Source organism: Conger conger, chromosome 8, assembly GCF_963514075.1.
Source record: "Conger conger chromosome 8, fConCon1.1, whole genome shotgun sequence".
Classification (NCBI taxonomy): domain Eukaryota; kingdom Metazoa; phylum Chordata; class Actinopteri; order Anguilliformes; family Congridae; genus Conger; species Conger conger.
In genome coordinates, this window is record NC_083767.1 from 16,619,011 (window position 1) to 16,643,480 (window position 24,470).

Here is a 24,470-nt window from a genome sequence, read left to right on the forward strand (position 1 = left end):
TATTTGAAGATTGCTGTCCATCCAACCTACCTGAACTACTTGGAGCAAATCTGTTCGGAAGAATGGGCAGAAATCACGCTCAAACATTGTGCAAAGCTGGCAGATACTTACCCCAAAAGACTTAAAGCAGCAAAAGGTGGCTCCATCAAACATTCATGTGTGGGGGTCATTATTTATGTAGGCTGCATATTTCAGGTTTTTTTATTTTTTTTATTTAATTTCTTCTTAATTTAATATCTGCTGATAACTGATTTTGGCTTTGAAAATATGCCGCTAGGGCAAAGGAATATACACACTTGGTGTGAGATCCTATCAGACCTATCAGACAATTGTAATGAAAAGTCGGAGTGTTTCTTTTAAATGTAATTTTTCTATTTGAATATTGCTGTCTTTCTAAGACTAATGTAAAAAAAAGAAAGATGGTTCAATACAGTGGGGGGACCCCCTGCAGTGAATTCCTTTTCATCTACACAATCACACATTTGCATGTAATTTCATCATTAGTGCCATTACATAACACAATTTCACTATAATATCACCCTGAAAAACAGTAGTCATTACATTAATTATGAGGGAAATTCGTAATCCGGTACAAATAATGTGTAGGATGTAAAACAATCAGTGACTAGGCCAAACCTAGTGTCACCAAACCCTCTGAGTTTAGAGCTTTTAAATATATTCCATAGGCAACTTCGCCCTCTGCTGGCAGAGATGTGTATGTACGCATTTTGTTTCACATATCTGCCAATCAGACCCAGGAACGAATCTTTTTTCCATTTTCAAACACAATGACTTGAATCAAATTCATATCCATTTTAATGAAGCAGGCATTGAGGATATTACATTCATAAATAAAAATACATGTACATTGTAAGTTCTTAATTTTTAAAATAAAACAAACAAAAAAAACCTATTGCAAAAAGTTTACAAATTATTAAAATATTAAGACAATAAATTTGATCTTTCAAACCAACGAGACAAAACATTTCATTATAAACAGCACTGTTAAAAATGAAAAACAATCTGCAATTTGCAGATCTGGTCTAAAACACCTGAAGAAACATTCCTAAATTATATACAGGATTTGATCATAAATTTAAAAACCAAAATACATTCAAACTTACATGATGACACGTTAATCACAACAATAACAATGAATACTCTCGACACACACACACACACACACATACACACACACACACACACACACACACACACACACACCAAAAACTGTACAATGCAACAAACTCCACAGGGAATATCACACAGTATATTTCCATTCCTCCTTAATCTAGTGTTTAAAAGAGCAATCATCTAATTGAATAATAACTGAATTGGACATTCATCACATGCATTATGACATTATCATCATAGCAGGTAGCTACTAAACACTAATATTATTCTGGGATCTAAGTGCAATAACTTTTAAGTTTGTATAATCAATTCTGTGACAGATTTCAAATGGCAGAAGCCTCATAATTCATATATAGATCATTTAAACAAGTTCAAAGTTATGATTATGTCTGACAAAGCATGCTGTATCACAGAGAAGAAACTTTAACCAGGAAATAAAATGGTGACAAAAATGCAGTTTCCTCCAAAGAAAATATTTAATTACAAGAGAAATTATGTCATCCTCTGACTCCAAAAATATGTTTACAATATTTTAAAATGTGCAGATTTCAATTCACCAATGACAAAACACTTTCTTCCTTCTACTCCTCACTTTAGCTGAAACACAGTTGAGCCCTTATTACAGTTAAGGGCTTTGGTCAATTTTTTGCTTAACTTAAAAATGCATGAACTCTTTGAATGTGAGGATGAATTTTGATCTGTGAATGTGGAGTGAATTCCCTGCATTTGTACAGGTAATAGAATACCCATGCACTCATACACTCAGAGCACAGCTGGGCTGACTCATTTTAACTTTCTGTGGAAAACACACACACACACACACACATACACACACACACTCTCTCTCTCTCTCTCTCTCTCTCTCTCTCTCTCTCTCTCTCTCTCTCACACACACACACACACACACACGTATGCACACTTTTTTTTCATTGGATAAAGAAAATAAAAAAATGCTATCTGGCATTTTTGGGGAGTCAGACCCAAAAAAAGCGCTTGGGTACTTGGACGCACACACACGTACACAGATAATTTTTTCTAGACTATTTTTGACTATTTTTCTTCTATTGAAATAATCCTACCAAACAGGACCTGAAATAGTTTCCTTCATTTTCATTGAAAAAGGCTGGGATGTTTAATCTTATCAGGAAAGGGTCGATGTGGGTGCAGGTTTTTTTTTAGCCTACACTATGACATTAAAGTGTCATGGTCTTCAATTAAGATATTGGTCAGTAGAATCTGGTGTCTTTGCACTGGGATAAAACAAAAACCTACGCCCACATGGATAAGATTGTCCATCCCTCTTCGAGAATTTCAAATAACATTCATATCATGTGAGTGAACATCAATAGTGAACATTCTGTAAATGAAACCATGCACTTTGAACAACTGTATAAGAAACCCACCACACTAACTGTAAAGCCTTTACACTTCTGCCCTGAATCTATGCAGAGCCAACGGCGTAGTCTACGCAAGGGGCCTACATTGCTGTGAGCATTTATACTGGGGTGCGCTGGGGTGTCTGCGTCACTCTGCAATTTGTTTTCTGCTAGTTTTCGCCAGGCATTACATCCCATAATCATTTGGGATTAACCGTATGATTCTTGCGTGAAATTAATAGCGGGTGAAAACAGCGGCGGAGTTTGCAAGGAACTGTAAAAGAGCTTGTCCACAAGTGCAAGTACACAATGAGCTCGACATTTTGTTTTAGTTATACTTTTGAAGCAAAATTTTAATTGCTTGACACACTGAAATAACGTATGTAATGTTTTAAGCCTCCGTGAGCTAGCCAGCTAAATTGCTTGTAATTGCGCATTACGTAATTACTATACTTTCACTCTGACATCTTTCTGTCTTCAAAGCGCATCTCAATTGCGTGCTGCAAAGGAACCTCCAGAGTCGCCATGGAAGGACTGATTACTAATCAGGCAACAAGGCATCAAGTCAACTGACTGCAGTTTCAGACACAGCCACAGGCGACTGAAACTGATCAATGGCAGAGCGGCCGGAAATGTGTAATGCGATGCTACCAAGAGGACCAATCACAGTTGTTGTGGTCTGCATCGCCGTTATGTGTAGTTACATTTCTGTGGAGGTGCACATCAGGCTACGGTGTAGGCTACGGTGTAGGGAACGCATCTATGCGGTACGTACGCCATAGTCTCTGCGTAGAATCGACGGAGAAGAATAAATCAGACCGAACACATATCAGCAAAGCATCTATAGGTGGGTGTACGTGCGCCCCTCCCAGCTACACCACACCAAACCCCCAGCCTCACCCACTGTCCCGCCTAGTCCTGAGAGAGAGGGTTTCTGCGGCTCCTGCTCTTCCTGTGCTCCACGATCTTCTTCAGTTTGGCCAGGTCTCCTCTCAGAAGGCCCACCCGCTCGGCCTGCTGCTGCTCCTTGCAGTATCGCTGCATAGCTAGCGCCTCGCTCGCGCTCACCGCCCCCTGCGTGACCCTGAGGGGCGACTGCCCGTCGGTCAGCGAGCCTAGCACCCGCAGGCGGATCTTAGCCACCGTGCGCTTGAAGCTGTTCTCCGTGGCCAGGCAGTAATACAGGCCCTGGTCTATGGGCTGGACGGAGCGGAAGAGAAGGCCGTGATCCGTCGACACCACCCTGTTGCTCAGCTTCACCTGCGCGGGGAAACGCGCTGTGCTTAGTAAACTATACTGTGCTAATATACTGTGCTAAATGATGTACGCTGTTATAAACATTGTGCTAAATACTGCTAATTAACATAGGCCTAGACCAGAGCTACTCAACTCCTTGTCCTGCGGGCCACAGTGTCTGCAGGTATTTGTTCTGACCACGTGCTACACTACCTGATTTCACTTAGCTTATTATCCAAACCAAGCAGGTTAAATAATTAGTGAAATGGTGTAGCACACGGTCAGAGTGAAAACCTGCAGACACTGAGGCGTTGAGGAGATAAGTAGAGCTGGCCTTGACAGTGCTAAACACTGTGCTAAAAATGACCAAACACTGCATTAAATACTGTGCTAATTAACAAACACTACTGTGATAAACACTGTTCATTTAATTAAGCCTACAGTGTGTTAAACAATCCCTAGTGTAAAATCCCGCTATGGCCAGCTTGAATTTGATTCAAAACATACAGTAGTTTCAGCTGGTCAAATCATGTTGAGTATGGATCTGGTCTGAACTGGTCCCAACTTAAACTGTGTTTTTTCAGCAGGGCTGTGCTAAATATTGTGCTAATTAACAATTACTGCACAAAACACAGCATGAATAAAAATACACTGTGCTAAAAACTATGCTAAACACTGTGATAATTAACATACACTGTTCCAAACCCTGCTATTACAGTCTGTGCTAAACTGTGCTAATTAACTATACCAAATGACACTGGGCTACACGCTGTGCTAGTGATCATACGCTGTGCTAAACCTGTGCTAATATACACCACAGAAAACAGCTGTTATATCAGTGTGAGACTCCACCTCTTTCCGCCGATCGTTGTCCCTCTGAATCAGCCACTTGATGGAGACCTGTGGGGTCTTTGGCAAACACTCCAGGAAAGTGGTGTTGTTCCTTACACCATACTGCACCATCTCTGCAGCATTCCTGTACTCTGCAAAACACACACACGGATGTCAAACACGCACATACACACAAATACATTTACCTAAATACACAAACATACAAATGAACACAGTTCTACACAGATCTGAGAGAGGTGTGACTGGCTACACAGCACGGCAGGCCTGCAGCTGGGCCAATGGCTTTGTGCTCAGCAGGAGAGCTGGGGTCACATTAATTCTGGCACAGAAAATCATGCGATTGCATGCATGTCATATGTCTGGTGTACATGGTATAAATCTTACCTTTCAGATTGAATCCCTTGCACTGTGTCAAAGGGTTCCCGTGAATAATATCCTGCCTTCTGCTCCTCCTGCTACAGGCACGCACACACATACACAAACACAAACACAAACACAAACACACATACACACACACACACACGCACACAGAACAAAATGTTTTATTTCTCTGTTGATTCCAAATGAACAACAGATTACCTCAACCAGAGACGGCGGAATCTGTTGACTATGTGATAGACAATCCCCAGAGGTGCTCCACACCAAGTCAGCCAAGAAGCCAAGAATGATGAGAAACAGAGTTTTAGAAGGAGCAGAGGTTTGCTCTCAAACCTCAACCTCAACCTCAACCTTAAACCTAAACCTGAATATGGGACTGTAGCCACTGCTATACCTTTGTAGCAAGGAAAGGAAAGATTTACTGTGAAGAACACAGAAAAGCCTTTTATTACCATTGGACTTTTATACAGTGATCCTGAATAATAATGGTTCTGTGTTCTATGTTTGCAATAAAAACATGGAATTTGCACTGCAAAATGTTGGACACCACACACGGAGAAACTAATACCCCGTGTCCTCTCCCTGTGGGGTAGGGAATGTGGGCTGTGTGGGGTAGAAGGGGCGGTAGGGTAAGTACTAGGGCTAAACCATATTGATGATTATCAAATATTTTTGTAAGCACAGTAACAATCATCGCTGAGAGCCAGCGTATCTGATGTCTTCTACTTTTTTTCCTTAATCATCCTGATGCAGTGTGGGGAAGTAAACCTCCAAACTTCAGAGGCCACGTAATATGCTTCTGGAGAAAAACATCAACTGATACAGTATCTATTTGGTTGATAAGCCAGCCAATCAAAAACACATCACATGGTCACATGGAAGCTGTATGACCTTGCTGCTGATTGGCTGTCTTATCAGTACCTAACAGATGTTTATTATGTGGATGTTTACTTCCTACTACCTCATCAGGTATAAAGAAAACAAAATTTAAAATGGCAATGCATTACATGGTGGTGATGATCATCATAGTGCTAAAAAAATACTTATGAATACTTATAATATCACGGTATATTCCCCAACCCTAGTCCATACTGTAGAGTACATGGGGCAAAGGTGGTCTGTACCAGCGATCACCAGCGGTCATTGGGGTAAGTACTATGGAGCAATTGATTGAGTGATGTAGATTAATTGGGATAATTATTATGGTGCCATTGCAGCACTTTTTTGCCCATCAGGTAGGGGCAAAATCATGAAGGATAATTGGGGTAAATATTAAAGGTACAATAAGCAAGATTTTTGTGTTAAAACATTGTTACAAGACTCCTATCCATTCCGATCATGGAAAAAGGCTCAAAGACATGTTGCCTCACCCTCTGCCTGTGTTTAGAGTTTACACTCTGTACCAAAACATTGTATAACTGTACAATTAGTCAAGCTCATTGGTTCAAAATTGGTTCTAATTGCCACAGCCAATGGCGTTTCAACGTAACCGTGTTTACAGAGAAGGGGGAGGGATAAACAGTGTTGTGGTTTGCAGGTGTCTGTTGCTGCTATTCCTCTCTTGACCGTTAGAGGTCTGAAATTACCTATTGTACCTTTAAGTGGCAATGGCAGTACCTTTTGCCCAGGGGGTAGAAGTGTGAGCAGGTAAGGCCATCCCAGGCACAGTAGGGGTCTCTGGCCAGACAGCAGTCTGCACATGCTGATCCGTAGGCATGGCAACGGTGCAAAGACACCTGGGAAACTCCGTACTCCGAACTCACATATAGCTGTTGCTGAAACACAAACAGTGCAAACCTCAATGTCTGCCAAAGTAACATCACTCTGATCAAACCAACATCAATCTGATCAAACCAGAATCACTGTGACTGTGTTAACTAACCTTTTTCGAGGAAATTCTTAAATGTGTCACTGGGGCCTCTTTCTGGAAAAGACAATAATTGTAAGTCAAAGGGAAATATTCTGCTGCGATGTACACCCTGTCTTAGAATGAAAGCCAGCAGCATGCTTAATACAGAGATGAAACAGGGATCACACATTCTCCAGCCATCTAGAACATTCTGTGTACTCTGGCAGCACAGACAGCTGCTGGTGATCAGACACAGGTAAAGGCCTGGTTCTCTTCTACTGCAGCAGAGCAGGTGAGCGAGTTCAGAAAAACACATGCACACATGCGTGCACGTACACATACACACACACACACACACACACACACACACACACACACACACACACACACACACACACACACACACACACACACACACACACACACACACACACACACACACACACACACACACACACACTGTAGCATAGTGGTTAAGGTACATGACAGGGACAGGCAAGGTCGGTGGTTCTAATCCCGGTGTAGCCACAATAAGATCTGTACAGCTGTTGGGCCCTTGATCAAGGCCCTTAACCCTGCATTGCTCCAGGGGAGGATTGTCTCCTGCTTAGTCTAATCAACTGTACGTCGCTCTGGATAAGACCGTCTGCCAAATGCCAATAATGTAATGTGTAAATCTTCACTGTAAATGTGCGCACATCTCTGGTGTGAATATGCATAAATCTTTGCAGTAAAGGTGTGTAAACCTCTCTGTAAAGATCTGTAAAGGTGTTGTATCTACAGGGCTGATCAAACCTTAAAGACTTCCAGCTCCTCCAGAATCAGGTCCTCATCCAGTGAGCGGTTCGTGGGGAGAACGATCACCTTCTGCACCGTTCCTTTATCTGATGATAACCAATCAATCAATTAACCAACAAATCAACAACGCAAAGCCAATCAATCAATACATCAACATAACTAATAAAAGAAACCAACAAACTGATCAATCAATCTGTCATCCAAATGTGGCCCTCAAATCCAAATCTAGCCCTGTTTGTTATTACATATTTAGTTAACTGAATAATTAGTGCTACTGGTTAGCCAGACTGCCTTCACACCTGACTCCCAGGTAAAGGGAGGGTGGAAAACCAGCCTGCAACCCTCAGACTGCGATGTGATGATCCCTGGTCATCCAGTCAACCAAAGAATAAGCCAACAAATGAATAAACCAGAGGTGCACTACTCCGGTCCTGGAGGGCCGGTCTGTGAGCTGGTTTTTGTTCGAACCAATTACCTTCATTTATTTTTCTGACAGCTCTAGAAATGATGCTGGTTCACTCCTGTACTTGAGCACAGTACAATCTTCAGGATACACTAACAGTCTGCAGCTGTAGCTGGAACATATACAAATGTCTGATCGAGGCATTAGTTATCTAATTAAATAATTAAGAGCAGAAGTTGGCACAGCAGAAATCCTACAGCCGATCGGCCCTTGCTGTGCCCCCCCGGAAGAACTACTCGGTTGGTTTCCTCTCATTTACCTGTGCCCAGGAACAGCACCTGGTAGCGGCCGTCGGCGGCGGTAACCTGGTCCACGGCGATGGCGGTGTACTTGTAGTCGGCCTGCGCACGCACCACCAGCGGCTTCCTGCCCACGGGGTAGATGGGATTGAACATCACCGGGTGATTCCTGATGAACGTCACCACCTCATCCGGAAACTCTTTAGTGGAGCGCAGGCTGGGGGTGAAGGCTCCCCCAGGGCACTATGGGTAAATTACAAATGTAAATGTATCATCTGTATTGAAGGATTATTGTCCGTCATGTTGACATTGAAAATGGCCTTCATATGTGTTTGCTTTGCGAGTGGGCTTTAATGCTCTTCTCCTGTATGGCTGGAAGTTAGCTCATTCCAGATACTTTACTTCACTCAAACCCCTTCAGTTAAGGGGGAGGGAATGACATCAGGGTTCAGCCGCTGAGCGTACTGGTTCAGACGGACCCAGTGAAACATGGGCCTGAGGGGAACATCCTGTTCTGATTTATGTCACTTAAACACAAGAATAAAGCCCTGAACCTTGAACAAAACCACAACTGTGAGAACCCTTCAGAACGGCACTATGCAGTCTGAGCAGCTCAAAATGGAGTCCATCCTCCCCAGCTCACTGAGTTCATTTGTTTTTATTTGAACATATGAGAGTAGATAAGCATAAAATAACACCAGGGCCATGTCCAAGCCAGTATACTTGCCTACTTATATACCCAATAGTAGGAAAGTGCAATGATTTGGACAAGAAAGCTTTTGCATTTCTGTTGAAACTCTGAGGGTTCAGTGCTCTCCCCCTCAGCTCTCTTGTTTGGTGCCGAACATGCTTTTAAGTGACCGTGCAGTTGTTGTACAGGAAGAAAGCAAGCAATTCACAACTTTCTTTTGAAAGGGAGAGAGAGAGAGAAATACATGGATAACCTAAAAGTGAAAGGAAAATAAAATAATAAGACAGCCTTAATCTTGTTAGTGTTGCCTTTATCCCATATGGCATCCTTCCACATGCTCAAAATAGCTTCTCCCACCCCAGACTCACCGTGCCTGGGCGGGGAAACGGGATCCGCCCATGGTACGGGATCCACTGGAAGTTGGGTCCGTCTCTGTGAGCGAAGGGGCCATTGAAGACGGTCAGGATGTCGGCCATGTTGTACATGCACACTGCCGATCCCTGGAACACCGAGCTGAGGACAGAGAATGTACTTCCTGTTAGAGCCACAGTGACAAAGAATGCACTTCCTGTCAGAGCCACAGTGATAGAGAATGCTCTTCTTTTCTGAGCCGCAGGGACAGAGAATGCATTTCCTGTCAGCCACTGAGGCAGAGAACACACTTCCTGTCTGAGCATCAGGAGCAGAGAATGCACTTCCTGTCAGAGGCAATAGGGCAGAGAACACACTGCTTGTCAGAGCCGCATGCACAGTGAATGCACTTCCTGTCAGCCACTGAGGCAGGGAACACACTTCCTGTCTGAGCCACTGGGGCAGAGAATGCACTTCCTGTCAGAGATGCTGCGGCAATGAATGCACTTCCTGTCTGAGCCACAAGGGCAGAGAACACACTTCCTGTCAGAGCCGCATGCACAGGGAATGCACTTCCTGTGCTGGATAATGGAGCTCCCTTAGTGCCCTGGCTGTATTTCCGTATTTCCCGGTTATTTGATCTGGGTGGGTTCACTGGCACACTCCTGCAGGAGGCGCCGAACCCGGATCCTAGCGGGAGTGTGCGGTCTGGCAGGAATAACAGCGTGAATGGCGGAAAGCCTCAGTGAGCTGGGTAAACAGAGAAGGCTCAAACAGGCAGAGGAAGAAACGCGCCGTTCGAATAATGTGGTGTGCCCCTGTTTGCCTTGGCTGTGGATGGAATACCTCACTGAGCGGCTGCAGTACTGCTTTATAAGGGCATGGGACAGCACACAGAACACACGCCCTCCCGCAACCACAAGGCTGTTCCGGGCTTGTAAAACACGAGTCCTCTCCTAACCGTGAGCTGGGTTAGCGCTCATAAACGCTCAGAACGCACATCTCCCAACCGTGAAACTGCTGGGTTCATAAATGCCCATAACGCATAACCTCTCCTAAACATGCGGCTAACTGTGCCTATAAACGCTCCCAAAACAGGTCCTCTCCTAACCGTGAGACTGCTAGGCTCATAAACATCCTACAGTCATAAATACACACTACATGCATTATAAATCATGGCCTATGGATATTCCTGTGTCGAAATAACTGTATGACTAGTAATAATGATAATACTCCTCCACTTTTACAAGTCACTCAGCTAAGTTACTGTAACTGTGATAACTAATAACTGTTATACTCCATTAGCTGAGGAGACAAGCACACAGCCTCCTGAACTCCGGGCTGCAGCTGCAAATTACTGCGTCTTCCCACCAGTTGAGCCATGAAGTCACTGCACATTTTCGCCAGATGGGCTGAGCAGTCAGTAGACAATCTCAGCAGCGGAGCTGAGGAGTAACTTCATGGAAGTCACACAAAATTTACTGTCTTTCCGAGACTCACCCCCCTCACCCCCATGGCGTTTTTACATGTTTGACATTTAAACAGCATGTGTGTCCTTATGGACACTAAATCCTGCACTGCTGACATCCATCATGCACTGTAGTCAGATTTCAGAGTGGAAAAAGTATTTGAGGCTGACCTACCTCGTGGATGTAAAAATCCCAAACAGCAGAAGGTTCTTGGGATGTTCGGTTTCCAGTAAAAATATGTTCTCTGGAAAAGAACAGAAAGGATTAGAATTAAAAACCAGATCACAGCTTCCCTTCCTCTACAGCTGAAACTACAGACAGGAGAGACCTGACTAATGCAGGTAAAGAACTTTCAGATTGGGGGTAAGTGCTGTTGGTTGGGTGACAGTTGGCACTTGGTGGATGGTTTGCTGGACAGTTGTATGGATGGTTGGAGGATAGTATGGTATATAGGTAGGGAAATAGTTGGAGTATGTTTGCTGGATGTATGTTTGGTGTATGGCTTCATAGATGGGTGGAGGGTGGTTAGGATGATGGTTGGACGATGTTTGGTACATGGTTGGAGGATAGTTTTGTGGATGGTTGGGGAATGGTTTAGCGACGGTTTGGTGGGTAGTTGGTGGATGGTTGCAGGATGTTTGAGGAAAGGTTTGGGGAATGGTTTGGTGGACGGCTGGGAGGCCGGTTTGTTGGACGGCTGGGAGGCCGGTTTGTTGGACGGTTAGAGGATGTTTGGTGGATGGTTGCAGGATGTTTGGTACATTGGTTTGGTGGATGGTTAGAGGATGGTCTGATGGACAGTTGAGGAATGGTTGGAGGATATTTGGTGGATAGTTTGGTGGATGGTTGGAGGATGTTTGAGGAAAGGTTTGGGGGATGGTTTGGGGGACGGCTGGGAGGGCGGTTTGTTGGACGGTTGGAGGATGGGGTCTGTACATCTCACTGACCCAGCTCATCGAAGTGCGTCTCTGTTCCATCGGGCTCCACCACTGAGCAGACCATCCGAGCCTTCAGGAAGGTGCTCCATTTGTTCACCAGACTACGCTGACCGCCAATGTCATTCTGCAAGAGAGAGCTTCACTCATCCTACTTATCACACTGAAAGCCAAGAATCTGCCTTCCTGGTACAACAACAACACTACCAATTTACCAGTTCAACACATGTAATATACAGTATGTAGTAGACACACTATCAAAGATGGGGACAACTCAGTGACGATTTTATTAGGTAGACCTGTACACCAGCTTGTTAATGCAAATATCCAATAAGCCAATCATGTGGCAGCAACCCGGTGCATAAAAGCATGCAGACACGGTCAAGAGGCTCAGTTGTTGTTCAGACCAAATCAGAACACGGAATAAATGTCATCAAAGTGAGTTTGACCATGGAATGATTGTTGGTGCCAGATGGGTTAGTTTGAGTATCTCAGAAGCTGCTGTGCATCAGAGATCAGGGCACACTCATGCACACTCTCACCGGACACACTCTTGCCACCATGGTGTGAATGTGTTTGGTGTTGCCGCTGTTGTCCATCAGTCTTTCCCGTATGAAGAAGTAGAGCTTGGCGTCGTTGGGATCGGAGCCATCGGGGATTAGCTGGGCATCGATGAAAATGGGTTCTGCAAAAGACCAGGAGCCAGACCTCAAAACCACTGCGGAATTCCCATTTCTTCATTCATTACAGCGGTGAATAAAACAAAAGCAATTTCATGAGTTAAAGATCGCAGTTAAAATTAATCACCTAAAGATTAAACTTAATAAATGTTTGATTACACAAGACTTAATGTGAATAAAGGCTAGGATAAGAATTAGATTGTGTAAAGATCAGGAGTGACACAGCTGTGGTATTTAATCTCTGGGGTTAAGGTACGTGACTGGGACCCAGACGGTTGGTGGTTGAAGTCCCAGTGTAGCCATGATGAGATCTGCACAGCTGTTGGGCCCTTTAGCAGCCCCACATTGCTCCAGGGGGGATTGTCCCTTGCTTAGCCTCATCACCTGTAAGTTGCTTTGGATAAAAGCATCAGCTAAATAACTAAATAACAAATTATCTCCCCTCACCGCTCAGCCATTTGGAATTGTGCTGGTCGGTCCGGACGGCGTTCCTCTTGGTGAGGCTCCGGAAAATGGCAGCGTCTGTTCCCATGAAGTCAATATACATTCCGGAGAAGAGTTCCTGGTCTGGGCACAAGCGACAGCTGAACAAAAACCTAAAATTCCACTCACCCACCCCCAAACCCCCAAACCCCACTTACTCACCACAAACCCTACTCACCCAACCCAAAATCCCCACTTACTCACCCCAAAGCCCATTCACCCACCCCCAAACCCCACTTACTCACCCCAAAGCCCATTCACCCACCCCCAAACCCCACTTACTCACCCCAAACCCCATTCATCCACCCCCAAACCCCACTTATTCACCCCAAACCTCACTCACAGACACACACATGTAAAGGATATAACACACACACACACACAGGTAAGAGGTGTAACAGACACACACAGGTAAGAGGCATAACAGACACACACAGGTAAGGGATGTAACATACACACAATTAAGGAGTGTAACAGACACACACAGGTAAGGGACATAACATACACACACAGATAAGGTGTGTTACAGACACACACAGGTAAGGGATGGAACACACAGAGATAAGGGTGGTATGAGTAGGATGGTAGGAGCAGATAACTCACTGAGCATGACAGAGACAGTGTTGACTGTAGGGTTGAAGGAGCACCTCCCCTTCCCAGACTCAGACTGTGAGTCCACGTAGAACACCTGGTCCTGCAGCAGAACAGATGGAGAGCCAATCACAGACAGGCAAACAAAGGCAGAGCCAATCACAGACAGGTCTTTACATACAGTGCATCTGTTTCCCTCCTCAGAGACTCTCTGGTGTGAAAGTGACATGGAGCATTTCTGGGCTCTACTGACTAGCCTGTTGGGAATATTAGTGAGCTCTGGGCTCTATTGACCAGCCTGTGAGGAACATGAGTATGCTCTCAATGGGTAACATTGTTGAATGTGCTAAACATTAGCTAAACATTAGCCCAAGTGCACTGACATGCTTAGCAATGACACTGCCATTCACACTAATCACACTGCTATGCCTGCTAACCACACTGCCACACCCGCTAACCGCACTGACATGCCGGCTAACGATGCTGCCATATACAGTAATCACACTGCTATGCCTGTTAATGATGCTGCCATATACAGTAATCACACTGCTATGCCTGCTAATGATGCTGCAATATACAGTAATCACACTGCTATGCCTGCTAATGATGCTGCCATATACAGTAATCACACTGCTATGCCTGCTAACTTCACTGCCACACCCGCTAACCACACTTCCCCACACTCAAACCATGTCTTAACTGGATGAGCGCCACAACACATACAGGATGCAGCCTAAAGGAGAATGACAGATCTCATACTGACCTCTGCCCTTCGACCTCTGTTGACGTAGGCGCAGACAGGGCTGTAGGCACCACTGCCACAAATGAAGAGATGAGTCCTGTTATAGGGTTGGATTACTCGGACAAAGTTACCACAGCCATGCTGGAGGGAGAGACAGGGGGGAGGTAGATGTAAGGTCATTGCCATGACAAACAATTATTTTGGCATATCATATTTATAAATACCATTGGTATTATAATTAATTAGTCAATCAGTTGTGGTCAAACAATCAATCTATCCATTAGACAAGGGGGGAGAGATAAACATAAAGGCACCAGAGGTGGTAATAATAACTTGGCTCCTTTTATGGAAAAAGCAGCTGTCGTGCCATATGCTCGTGTGTTTGATACCCACAGCATTATAGCATGTTGGTTTTGCGGTTGTTGAAACGTTTAAATCATCATAATGTGGTGGGTCATTCTAACAAACCTCTGAGCTACACCACCACTGTGCACACTCCTTCACTCATTCATCCCCCACTTATTCACTCCTCCACGCTCACTTATTCATTCCTCCACTCTCACTTATTCAACACCCACTGCATTCACTCCTCCACTCTCACTTATTCACTCCTCCACTCTCACTTATTCATTCCTCCACTCTCACTTATTCACTCCTCCACTCTCACTTATTCATTCCTCCACTCTCACTTATTCACTCCTCCACTCTCACTTATTCACTCCTCCACGCTCACTTATTCATTCCTCCACTCTCACTTATTCACTCCTCCACTCTCACTTATTCATTCCTCCACTCTCACTTATTCACTCCTTCACTCATTCATCCCCCACTTATTCACTCCTCCACTCTCACTTATTCATTCCTCCACTCTCACTTATTCACTCCACCACTCTCACTTATTCATTCCTCCACTCTCACTTATTCACTCCTTCACTCATTCATCCCCCACTTATTCACTCCTCCACTCTCACTTATTCATTCCTCCACTCTCACTTATTCACTCCTCCACTCTCACTTATTTACTCCTCCACTGCATTCCCTCCTCCACTCTCACTTATTCACTCCCCACTGCATTCACTCCTCCAGCTGTGATGAGGTGGGCTGGTTGTCACAGTAACAACGGCCCCCTTTTCTCACCGTGGGGTCCTTCCCTGCCATTTGGCACTCCCCCTTTTTAATGCTGGAGGCTGGCCAGAACACCTGGGAGGAGAGCAGAGAAAGGGAGAGAGCAGGAGAGAGGGGGAGGGCAGGAAAGAGGAAGGGAGGGAGGGTAGGAGAGAGTGGGAGAGAGCAGGAAAGAGAGGAACGGCAGGAAAGATGGAGGTATGGTGGGTAATAGTGAAGAAGGGAGGGTTAGAGAGAGAGTGAGAAGGGGAGAGGGACAGAGAGAGACGGAAAGAGTAAGAGAAGGTGGAGAGGCGGGAGAAGGAGTTAGAAACAAACAATGAGAGACAGAGTAAGAGAGGGAGAGAGAAAGAGCACAATGAGAACCTGCAGAAGCATGTCACTTTCTCCAAGCTGCTGAAACAGAGCTAAACTCTTTCCGCACACAGTGACTCACTCAGATTAAATTAGCCCATAAAACCACAGCATCCGGAGCAAGCAAACCTGCAGCCAAACCCTCTGAGGGTTGAGTAATTGGCCACTTCTCATAATTAGAGAGATTCTGTGAATTCACCTGATGATTAACCTGCAAATGGAGCCACCGAGGATGTTCGAAACGCTCTCATCTGTTGACAATCTCAGCTTGCGCCGGACACAAACATAACATAGCATGCAGGCACCGCATATCAATTAGAGATAATGGCTAACACGTTTGGTGCCACCTCAACTCTTATTGTACATTAGCGGTGTAATGCATGCTGGTTTTACTCTAATGGAACATCTCCACTGCTCAAATTAAGATCATTATCTGGACATCAGGGACCCAGAGCCATCTGCATTAAACAACATCTCACTGAAACTGAGCACATCAATATTCATTAATGTCCATTCAATCTGGATAAAGATACACGATACAGTTGCCTGAGGAGAGGCCATTAAAAAAGCACAACACACTTGGTGTTGTCTTATGGGGATATACCGAATATTGAGCTAAGACACACACATACCTGAACACACACCTGCGCTATAAATGCACACCTGATCTAGAAACACACACCTGAATTATAATCACAAAGCTGCATGCTATAAACACACATACACAGACATGCACTATAAACACACACCTGAAATATTATCACACACCTGAACTATAATCACAAAGCAGCATGCTATAAACAGACACACATCTGTGCTATAAACACACACATACATGTGTTATAAACACATGTACAGACATGCACTATAAACACACACCTGAATTATAAACACACACCTGAACTATTATCACATACCTGCACTATAAACACACACTGTAAATAAACACATGTTCTATAAACACACATCATGACACACCTGTGCTAATAATAAGCAGGTGCAGACTACACTTGGCTTCAGGCCTACTCACTGCAGCCCATGAACCTGCACTCAAAGTTCCCTGTAAACTACTGGGAGACTGACATATAGTTCCCTGGGTGATGTGGCTGCTATGGGACTCACCTGTAGGGTTCCCTGGGTGATGTTGTTGATGTCCATGGAGAAGGCATGGTCCTTGCAGCCCACATACATACGGTCCTGATCCTCATCCATCTTGAGGATTCTGTAATCCATGGGCTCCTCGGAGAGACTGAAATACTGCAGGGACTGAGAGGCCAACAGCTCTGTAACACACATAATGCATACAGTGCTGTGAAAAAGTATTCCTGATTGGTCTCTATAGACAAAATGTAATATGATACAATGAGAACCTGGGTAAACACAAAACACATTTTTAAAATGACATTTACACTGGCTTCGGTAAGTATTCAGATTTAATAACCCACAATGACAATGAATGAATGTTTTTAGGAATAGAAAACTCTAATTTACATAAGTATTCAGACCCTTTGCTGTGACACTCCAAATTGTGCTTAGATGCATAGAAAGGCACATACCTTATAAGGTATACAAGGTCCCACAATTGGACAAAATCCAAGCCATGAGTCCAAGGAATTTTCTGTAGACCTCCATGATATCATTGTAGTGAGGCATAGACTAGAGCAAGGCTATAAAACAATTTTGAGTGTTCCCAGAAGCACAGTGACCTGTCAAATGGAAGAAGTTGGGAGCACCAGGGCTCATTTGGAAGTCCTCTGCAGAGATGGGAGAACCTGCCGGAAGGACGACCATCTCAGCAGCACTCCATCAATCAGGCCTTTATGATAGAGTGGCTAGATGGAAGCCACTCTTGAGTAAAAGGCATATGAAAGTGTGCTTGGACACATGAGAAAAATGATTCTCAGGTCTGATGAGACAAAAATGAACCCTTTTGGCAGAACACCAAGCATCACCTGGCTTATACTGTCCCAATGGTGAAGCAGTGCTCAGTGGACAGAAAGTCTGGTCAGAATTCAGGGAAGGACGAATGCAGCCAAATACAGAGAGTTCCTCTAAAAAAAACAGCTCCAGGGTGCACATGACCTCAGACTGGGGGGATGGTTCACCTTTAAGCATGACAATGACCTGAGGCGTACAGCCAAGACAATGCTGGAGTGGCTTTGGAAAAGTCTCTGACTGTCCTTGAGTGGCCCAGCCAAAGCTCAGACATAAACCCCATACAACATCTGTGGAGAGACAGAAGATGGCAGTTCACAGATGCTTCCCATCCAGTCTGAAGGAGCTTGAGAGGATCTGCCAGGAAGAATAGGATAAACCGCCCAAATCCAGGTGTGCAAAGCTAGTAGAGACATATCCGAGAAGACTCAAAGCTGTAATTGCTGCCAAAGGGGCTTCTACAAAACACTGACTTAAGCATCTGAATACAATATAAATGAGAGATTTCCGTTTTTGATTTTTAATACATTTCCAAAGATTTCTAAAAACATGTTTTCACTTACAGGTTATTGAGAGTAGATTGATGGGCAAAAATGGCAATTTCATAAGACAATACAGAGTGCAAAAAGTGAAGGGGTCTGGATACAGAGAACCCACTGAATTACATGAAACTTACCAAGCACCCAAATCATTAATGTGAAAAAAATAACTGCCCCCTTAAAACCTACTAACAGGTTGAACCACCTTTAGCTGCAATACTGCACTTCAAGGGTTTTTAGAAATTATATCCTTGAAGAACAAAACTGTACGTCACTGTCACTTTATTTCTGAGAGTGTATATGAGAAAAACAATATCATGAGGTTACAATATCCCATGTCAGCCCTTACGAGATGAGGGTTTGGCTCCATTTCTTAATGAGCTCACTCCCTGGGTAGCAGAGGGCTCTCCTATCACCACAGAATGTTGCTCATGGCTTGGACACTTCAGCACATCTGATATTTGCATTTGTTCCTCATTCAGTACAGTACACACATGGCACAGCTCAGCCAATGAGACCACTTCCATAAGTGGTCTGTGAGCTGCTTCCGTTGCATGAGATTATAAGCAGAACACAGGCAAGCCAACACTGCAAACCATTACCCATTAAAATCACTTCCACCGCTGTAGTCCTTTGAAGAAGGTCATAACAGTCATTCTATACGGCAGTTTTTTACAAGATCAAGAAGTCTGTGTTATTCTGGATTGAATTTACAAGCAACGGCCAGAATCACAATCTCATCGTATGCTTCATATACCAAAAGAGTAAAACAATAATCAAACATCTCACAAAATATCAGCATTGCGCCTTTGAACCTGCATTCAATGTTCCACAAGAAATCTTTGACCAAATCAACACAATATGTTTTGTAACTGCAAAATGAAAACACACAGCATGTAAATGATTGATGTTTTTGTGTGTTAGGCTGTGCTTTGGGGTGGTGGTGGGGGGGGGGGAGTCTTTCATTATTGATACGGGGAGCTGGGCCTCAGTGTACCCATAATGCCTCAGGACCACAACTCCAGCCCTGACCGCGACTTCAAGCTGTGCTCATGCTGCTAACTGACGGACCATGCTTTCAGGAAGCACCCTGTGAGTATTCACGTGTGTGTGAGTGTGTGTGTGAGTGGTTTTGTGTGTGTGCGTATGTGTGCGTGTGCATGTATGTGTGAGAGTGTGTATGCATGTATGTGAGTGTGCATGTGCATGTGTGTTTGAATGTGTGTGTGTGCATGTGTGTATGTGCGTGTGTGTGTGTGTGTGTGTGTGTGTGTGTGTATGTGCGCATGTGTGTGTGTGCATGTATGTGTGAGAGTGTGTATGCATGTGTGTGAGTGTGCATGTGCATGTGTGTTTGAATGTGTGTGTGCGTGTGTGTGTACATGCGCATGCGTGTGTGTGCATGTGTGTGAGAGTGTGCACGCATGTGTGTGAGTGTGCATGTGTGTTTGAATGTGTGTGTCTGTCCATGCATTTGTATGTGTGTGTGTGTGAGGGTGTGCGTAAAGTCTGGTCGACTGAAATCGCAGAATGTTCATGAACGTTCTAACGTTGCTTGACATTGAAACGGCCGTTGTTAACCCAAATGTCACTGCGACCAGCGATGAGTATAAACCAGCCTTGAGAGTGCATGTGTGTTTGAATGTGTGAGTGCATGTGTGTATATGAGTATGTGTGCTTGTGTGTGGAATGGATTGCTTTAGATGTTACAGGAGTTTGGTGTAAAGACAAGATTCCCTTTGATGGGTATTTGCTTTTTCGAGAGCCAGGGAGGAAGACCTGATGTGCACAGGCCATATTTTGTTTCTGATGAGTGAACCTATCGAACAGATAGGACACTCTGTCTGTGCTGAGACCCCTTACCCCCCCTCCTCATCCCCCCTGTCAGAGAGAGACCACCCAAGCTGAGCGCCTGTGGGTCTGTCCGCTCCGCATTGCCTGCATTCTTACTCAGACAGCGAGACCACGCTCCTGATATCTGCTGACTGAGGAAGAGAGAGGGGGAAACTGGGCCAGTAGGGTAGCGCAGTGGTTCTGGCAACTGGGCTGTAACTGAGAGATTATAGGTTAGACTCCCAGGCGGAAATCAAACGCTGCTGTCGCGCGCGTGAGCCAAAGTGGCTTAAGCCAAACGAGTCGTTAAAATATCGAGCGAATAAAATAAACGGACCGAAAACACAGAAGCTCCTGAACACGTCTCTGAAGTGCACTGTAAACGTAGTGTAGTTATTATCATTCATCGATATTTATTTATAATAATGAAATGAACAATTATGAACAAATGAAAAGCAGTAAGTGCTCTGGTAGTAGTTTAATAAATCGGAAATATCTGAGGCAAGTGGCCAAAATCAGGCTTCCTTTTGATAGTCATTTCCTGTTCCTGTTGAGAGATGGTGCTCATTAGCACCATTTCAGTTGGCTTCAGTATAGGTGTTTCAGACACCCTTTCAATGGTAACAATACAGTAAAAATCAAGTCAATATTTTCTTCCGCAGGAAAATGTAATCTGTGTTTTCTCTTTAACCAATGTCTCCCCAATGTCTACCCAAGTTATTGTCTTATTAGGACAATACAGCAATGCTTTGTGGATGAATCAGGGACAGTTTGCGTCACTCGTAAACTTGACTTCTGCGGTTTAAAAAAACGCTTTTCACAAGCCCATGTGGGTGATGTAACAGGCACTCGGTCCATATTTTTCGATAGTCTATGGTCTGAGCACATGTGGAATTACAGGAAACAGAGCGGAGTTCTGGGTAATTTTTGTGGGTTCCTCACCAATCAAAACTGAGATCATGTCTTCTGCTTCTCCAATTAACACCTGACCCCCTTCACCTGTCAGAACCTTCCGCCGGGCATCCTCTGACCCTTCACCTCCACCAGTGGGCTTCCTGTGACCTATGACCCCTGTGGCTGTAAATGTGTGTTTAAAAGCAGGATGTGTGTGGGGGCAGGGAGCAGTGACTTGGGCTGGCTATGATAAGTTTGCTGTTAGGTAATGCCGGATTTTAGAGGGTTGAGTACTGTCGGCCATGTTGTTTTGTTTCATGTCCTGATGACATTAAATGTAAATTTAGCACATAGCCTAGCGTCAGGTCCCAGGTTTAACCAGGTTTAACCTGATGTTACCTGGCGATGGTGACATCATAGTTGATTCATTCCATGGCCAATAAGAGAGGGTCAGGGTGAACAATAAGCTGCTCATTTTCTATCAACACGGATAGACTGAAAGACAAATATAATAAGCGATCTTTGAATCAGCAAAACAAAATAATGCAGCATATAAGTATTATATAATATATAATTAATGTGTGAGAGCAGCTTTAATAAATCTCTTGGAGTATTAAAATATACAAAACATATTACTTTATCTCCTCTGGAAGCATGGATCACATTTTGTTTTTGACCCTGACAGCAAACCAGGAATGTCCACAGGGTCATAGGTCAAATCTATACAGTACACATTTGATTACTACAATCATCTTTTTTCCCTAGGTAGAGAGATGTTTTGACATAAAGGTTAACCCCAACAGACCTGGATGCATTCTAGCTATGTCCTTCTCGCTACAAAACTTTCACTCTTCAACCAAGCCGGATTTTCACCTGAATGCCTAGATGGCTTTTCCCTCACTTTTCACTGACTTTTCACCACAAAAATGTTCACTTGGAAGTTACTCTGTGCTTTTCTGCTGAGCTGAAACTGTTTTAAGGACACCAAGTGCTCCCAGTCACTGAGATATCATCGGATTTTAACAGGAAGGGAATTAAGGAAAAGTTGTATGACAGACTTTTTCCTACTCATTCAGCTGAACACATGCACATACACACACACCCACCGAGTGCACACACACATACAGTCACAGACACACAAGTACACACACACACGCAAAGCAGAAAACGAATTGCAGCAGACGGAAGGTTTCTCGCCAGGATAAATATTCAGAGGTCTCAGGTTGGAAACTACTTCAGAACTCTTTAAATATCTATAAATAAATAGAACATGTATGTAATGAATACCCACGAGGAAGACCCGGTCCACATCACTCCCCATGTCGCTGCTTCAGAATGAGCTTCAGCCAGAAGTGAGCGTGAAGGTCCGTTACCTGAGCTGACCCTTGGAGCTTCAGTCAAGGCCGATTGGCTGAAGCTCGAAGACAAACGACAATATTCTTTATTTTGGAGAGAATGATTTGGCCAAGCCGAGGACTGCTTAACGGACCCTTAAAACGCAAACCACGATTAAACTGTAAATACGGGCTGTCCCACACGCTGGAATGTCTCAACAGTTTTTAAGTTTATTGTTTTGCCGAAGGCTGAAACCTCACTGCTCGTCTCAGTGGCACTGGAGTTTTATGATTATTATTTTTCATTACGGGAGGATGAGGCCACGTTCTGGCATCTATTAATGTGTTTGTGCCGAGATCTGGAGCCGTGGACTTAACTCCTTATCGCCGCGCCTCTCTCGCCGTTCTGTCGCCTGAGCCAATCGGAGAGCGGCGCTAACCTAACGAGGCAGGAATGTAGGACACTGCAGCTACAGCAAAGCGAAAGCAGACTCTGTGACCCGGCTTTACCCCCGGCTAGAGTTACAGGAGCGAAAAACAGAAACTCACCAGTACTGACCAGCAGAGCAGACCCCTCAAACTCCCTCAGTATTTCTTAACCAGCGTCTCTCTGAAATTTACTCACTCATACGCAGGGGTGGAAAGTCCAGGGGTCAGAAAGTAAAAGCCCTGACATGTGTTTGCTTTCACCCGTGAACTAATAATTAGTTCTACCTCCTACCTGAAGAATGGTATGAATTAACAAAACCAGGCGATTGGAAACAAAACACTGGAGAGGACCTTTACTTCCTGATCCAGGGTCTTCGACCTGTGCTCATATCTCACAACAACAATGCCCTCCCATACTTGGCATGCCACCATGTTCCCACCAGACAGAAGCTCCTAATGGGTTTTGTGTGAAACAGCAGCCTCTCCACTGTGCACTATAACGTTTAGGAAATGGATTTGTAATGGCTTAGAGTTTGGAGGTTCAACTCCTTACTTGAAATGCACACTGTACCTAGTAAATGGATTGTATATAAACGATCATAACTGACAAATAAGCGCTCTGGGTCTGCAGAATGTCCAAATATGAATGTAAATGTCTGTGGTTTCCTCTGTACTGTGGGGCTGCGGGGGAATGGCATCGAAAAATAGGCATCCGGCCGCTGAATATTTATATGTGGTTTTCCTTGTTTCCAGCAGAGGTAGAGTAGGACACGCTAAAATTGCCAAAAACATTTACTCTGTCTCTCAGCTCCCTGTGAAACTCCAGGCACCGTATCCACTGCAACTTCCTTCCTGCCTTCAATTCTCTGTGACATCACAACTAATACCAACGCATAACACACACTGCATGTTTAAATTACGGCCTGAAAAAGCCAGAGAGACACAGACAGACAGAGAGAGAGACAGAGACAGAGACAGAGAGAGAGAGAGAGAGAGAGAGAGAGAGAGGGGGAGGGAGAGAGTAAGGGAAGTAAGGGGGGCTTAGCCAGGCTGCTGTCCTACACATGTCTGACAGCAGTGTGGAACTGGCTGCAGAGGTTATTTAACTTTTCACTCCAGTGGGACTGAGACGTAAACAGGAAGTGACCGGCTCTTTACCTTGGAAGGGCAGGAAGACTCTGGGCAGGGGCTGCTGGGAGACTCCAGAGACGCTGATGAAGAGGAGCAGGAGGAGGGGCCCCGCTGACTGCACTGCGACCATAGCTGACCGGGTCACGCCCCTCTTTGGCCACCCCATAACTGCTGGTCGCCGGAACCGCACCCAGGCCTCCGGGCCTACAGAACCAGAACAGAACCACAGAGTGAGAGTGTTACCATGGAGATCAGGTCAGAACTAGAACATCATGCTGTCTAATCACCTTTCAGGAAAGGAGACAAGAATGCAGACTTCAAGAGGATGAATCATGAATGACAAACATTGCCCTATGCTCATTTCTCTCAGAGCTAATTTCATCCTGTGAAGAGCAGGAATTTTGGAATGTTCTTTCAAAATCTAAATCACTGTTTGAGAAATACATTGCATTCAGCTACAAGTATTTATTATTAAATTAGCAGTAGAATTTTGAGTTTAGAGCACATACTGTATTTGCGATCTTACACCTTAAATGGTTAAAAGCTTCTAACCATAGCTACTGCCCAAGAGAGTTCATTCCAAAGAACTCAACATAGAACATTAAACAATGGAAAAAGTGCAGCAACTC

General features: G+C 44.4%; 1 protein-coding gene across 1 annotated transcript in view; it reads right to left on the minus strand.

Annotated features, from left to right (window-relative positions):
* Positions 1–798: 798 nt before the first annotated feature.
* The window catches only part of LOC133134995 (semaphorin-3C-like), a 28,968-nt gene continuing 5,296 nt past the window's right edge, over positions 799–24,470 (minus strand). Inside the window, exons 2-18 of the mRNA XM_061251711.1 lie at positions 23,869–24,045; positions 16,869–17,029; positions 15,405–15,467; positions 14,289–14,408; positions 13,538–13,628; positions 12,899–13,018; positions 12,314–12,456; positions 11,784–11,898; positions 11,011–11,080; positions 9,385–9,529; positions 8,346–8,568; positions 7,621–7,709; positions 6,859–6,900; positions 6,594–6,751; positions 4,983–5,053; positions 4,599–4,729; positions 799–3,770 (exon numbers count right to left, since the gene is read on the minus strand). Of these exons, the coding sequence (XP_061107695.1) occupies positions 3,423–3,770; positions 4,599–4,729; positions 4,983–5,053; positions 6,594–6,751; positions 6,859–6,900; positions 7,621–7,709; positions 8,346–8,568; positions 9,385–9,529; positions 11,011–11,080; positions 11,784–11,898; positions 12,314–12,456; positions 12,899–13,018; positions 13,538–13,628; positions 14,289–14,408; positions 15,405–15,467; positions 16,869–17,029; positions 23,869–24,007 (2,229 nt within the window). The 5' untranslated portion in view covers positions 24,008–24,045 and the 3' untranslated portion in view covers positions 799–3,422. The remainder of the gene's footprint in view (positions 3,771–4,598; positions 4,730–4,982; positions 5,054–6,593; positions 6,752–6,858; positions 6,901–7,620; positions 7,710–8,345; positions 8,569–9,384; positions 9,530–11,010; positions 11,081–11,783; positions 11,899–12,313; positions 12,457–12,898; positions 13,019–13,537; positions 13,629–14,288; positions 14,409–15,404; positions 15,468–16,868; positions 17,030–23,868; positions 24,046–24,470) is intronic.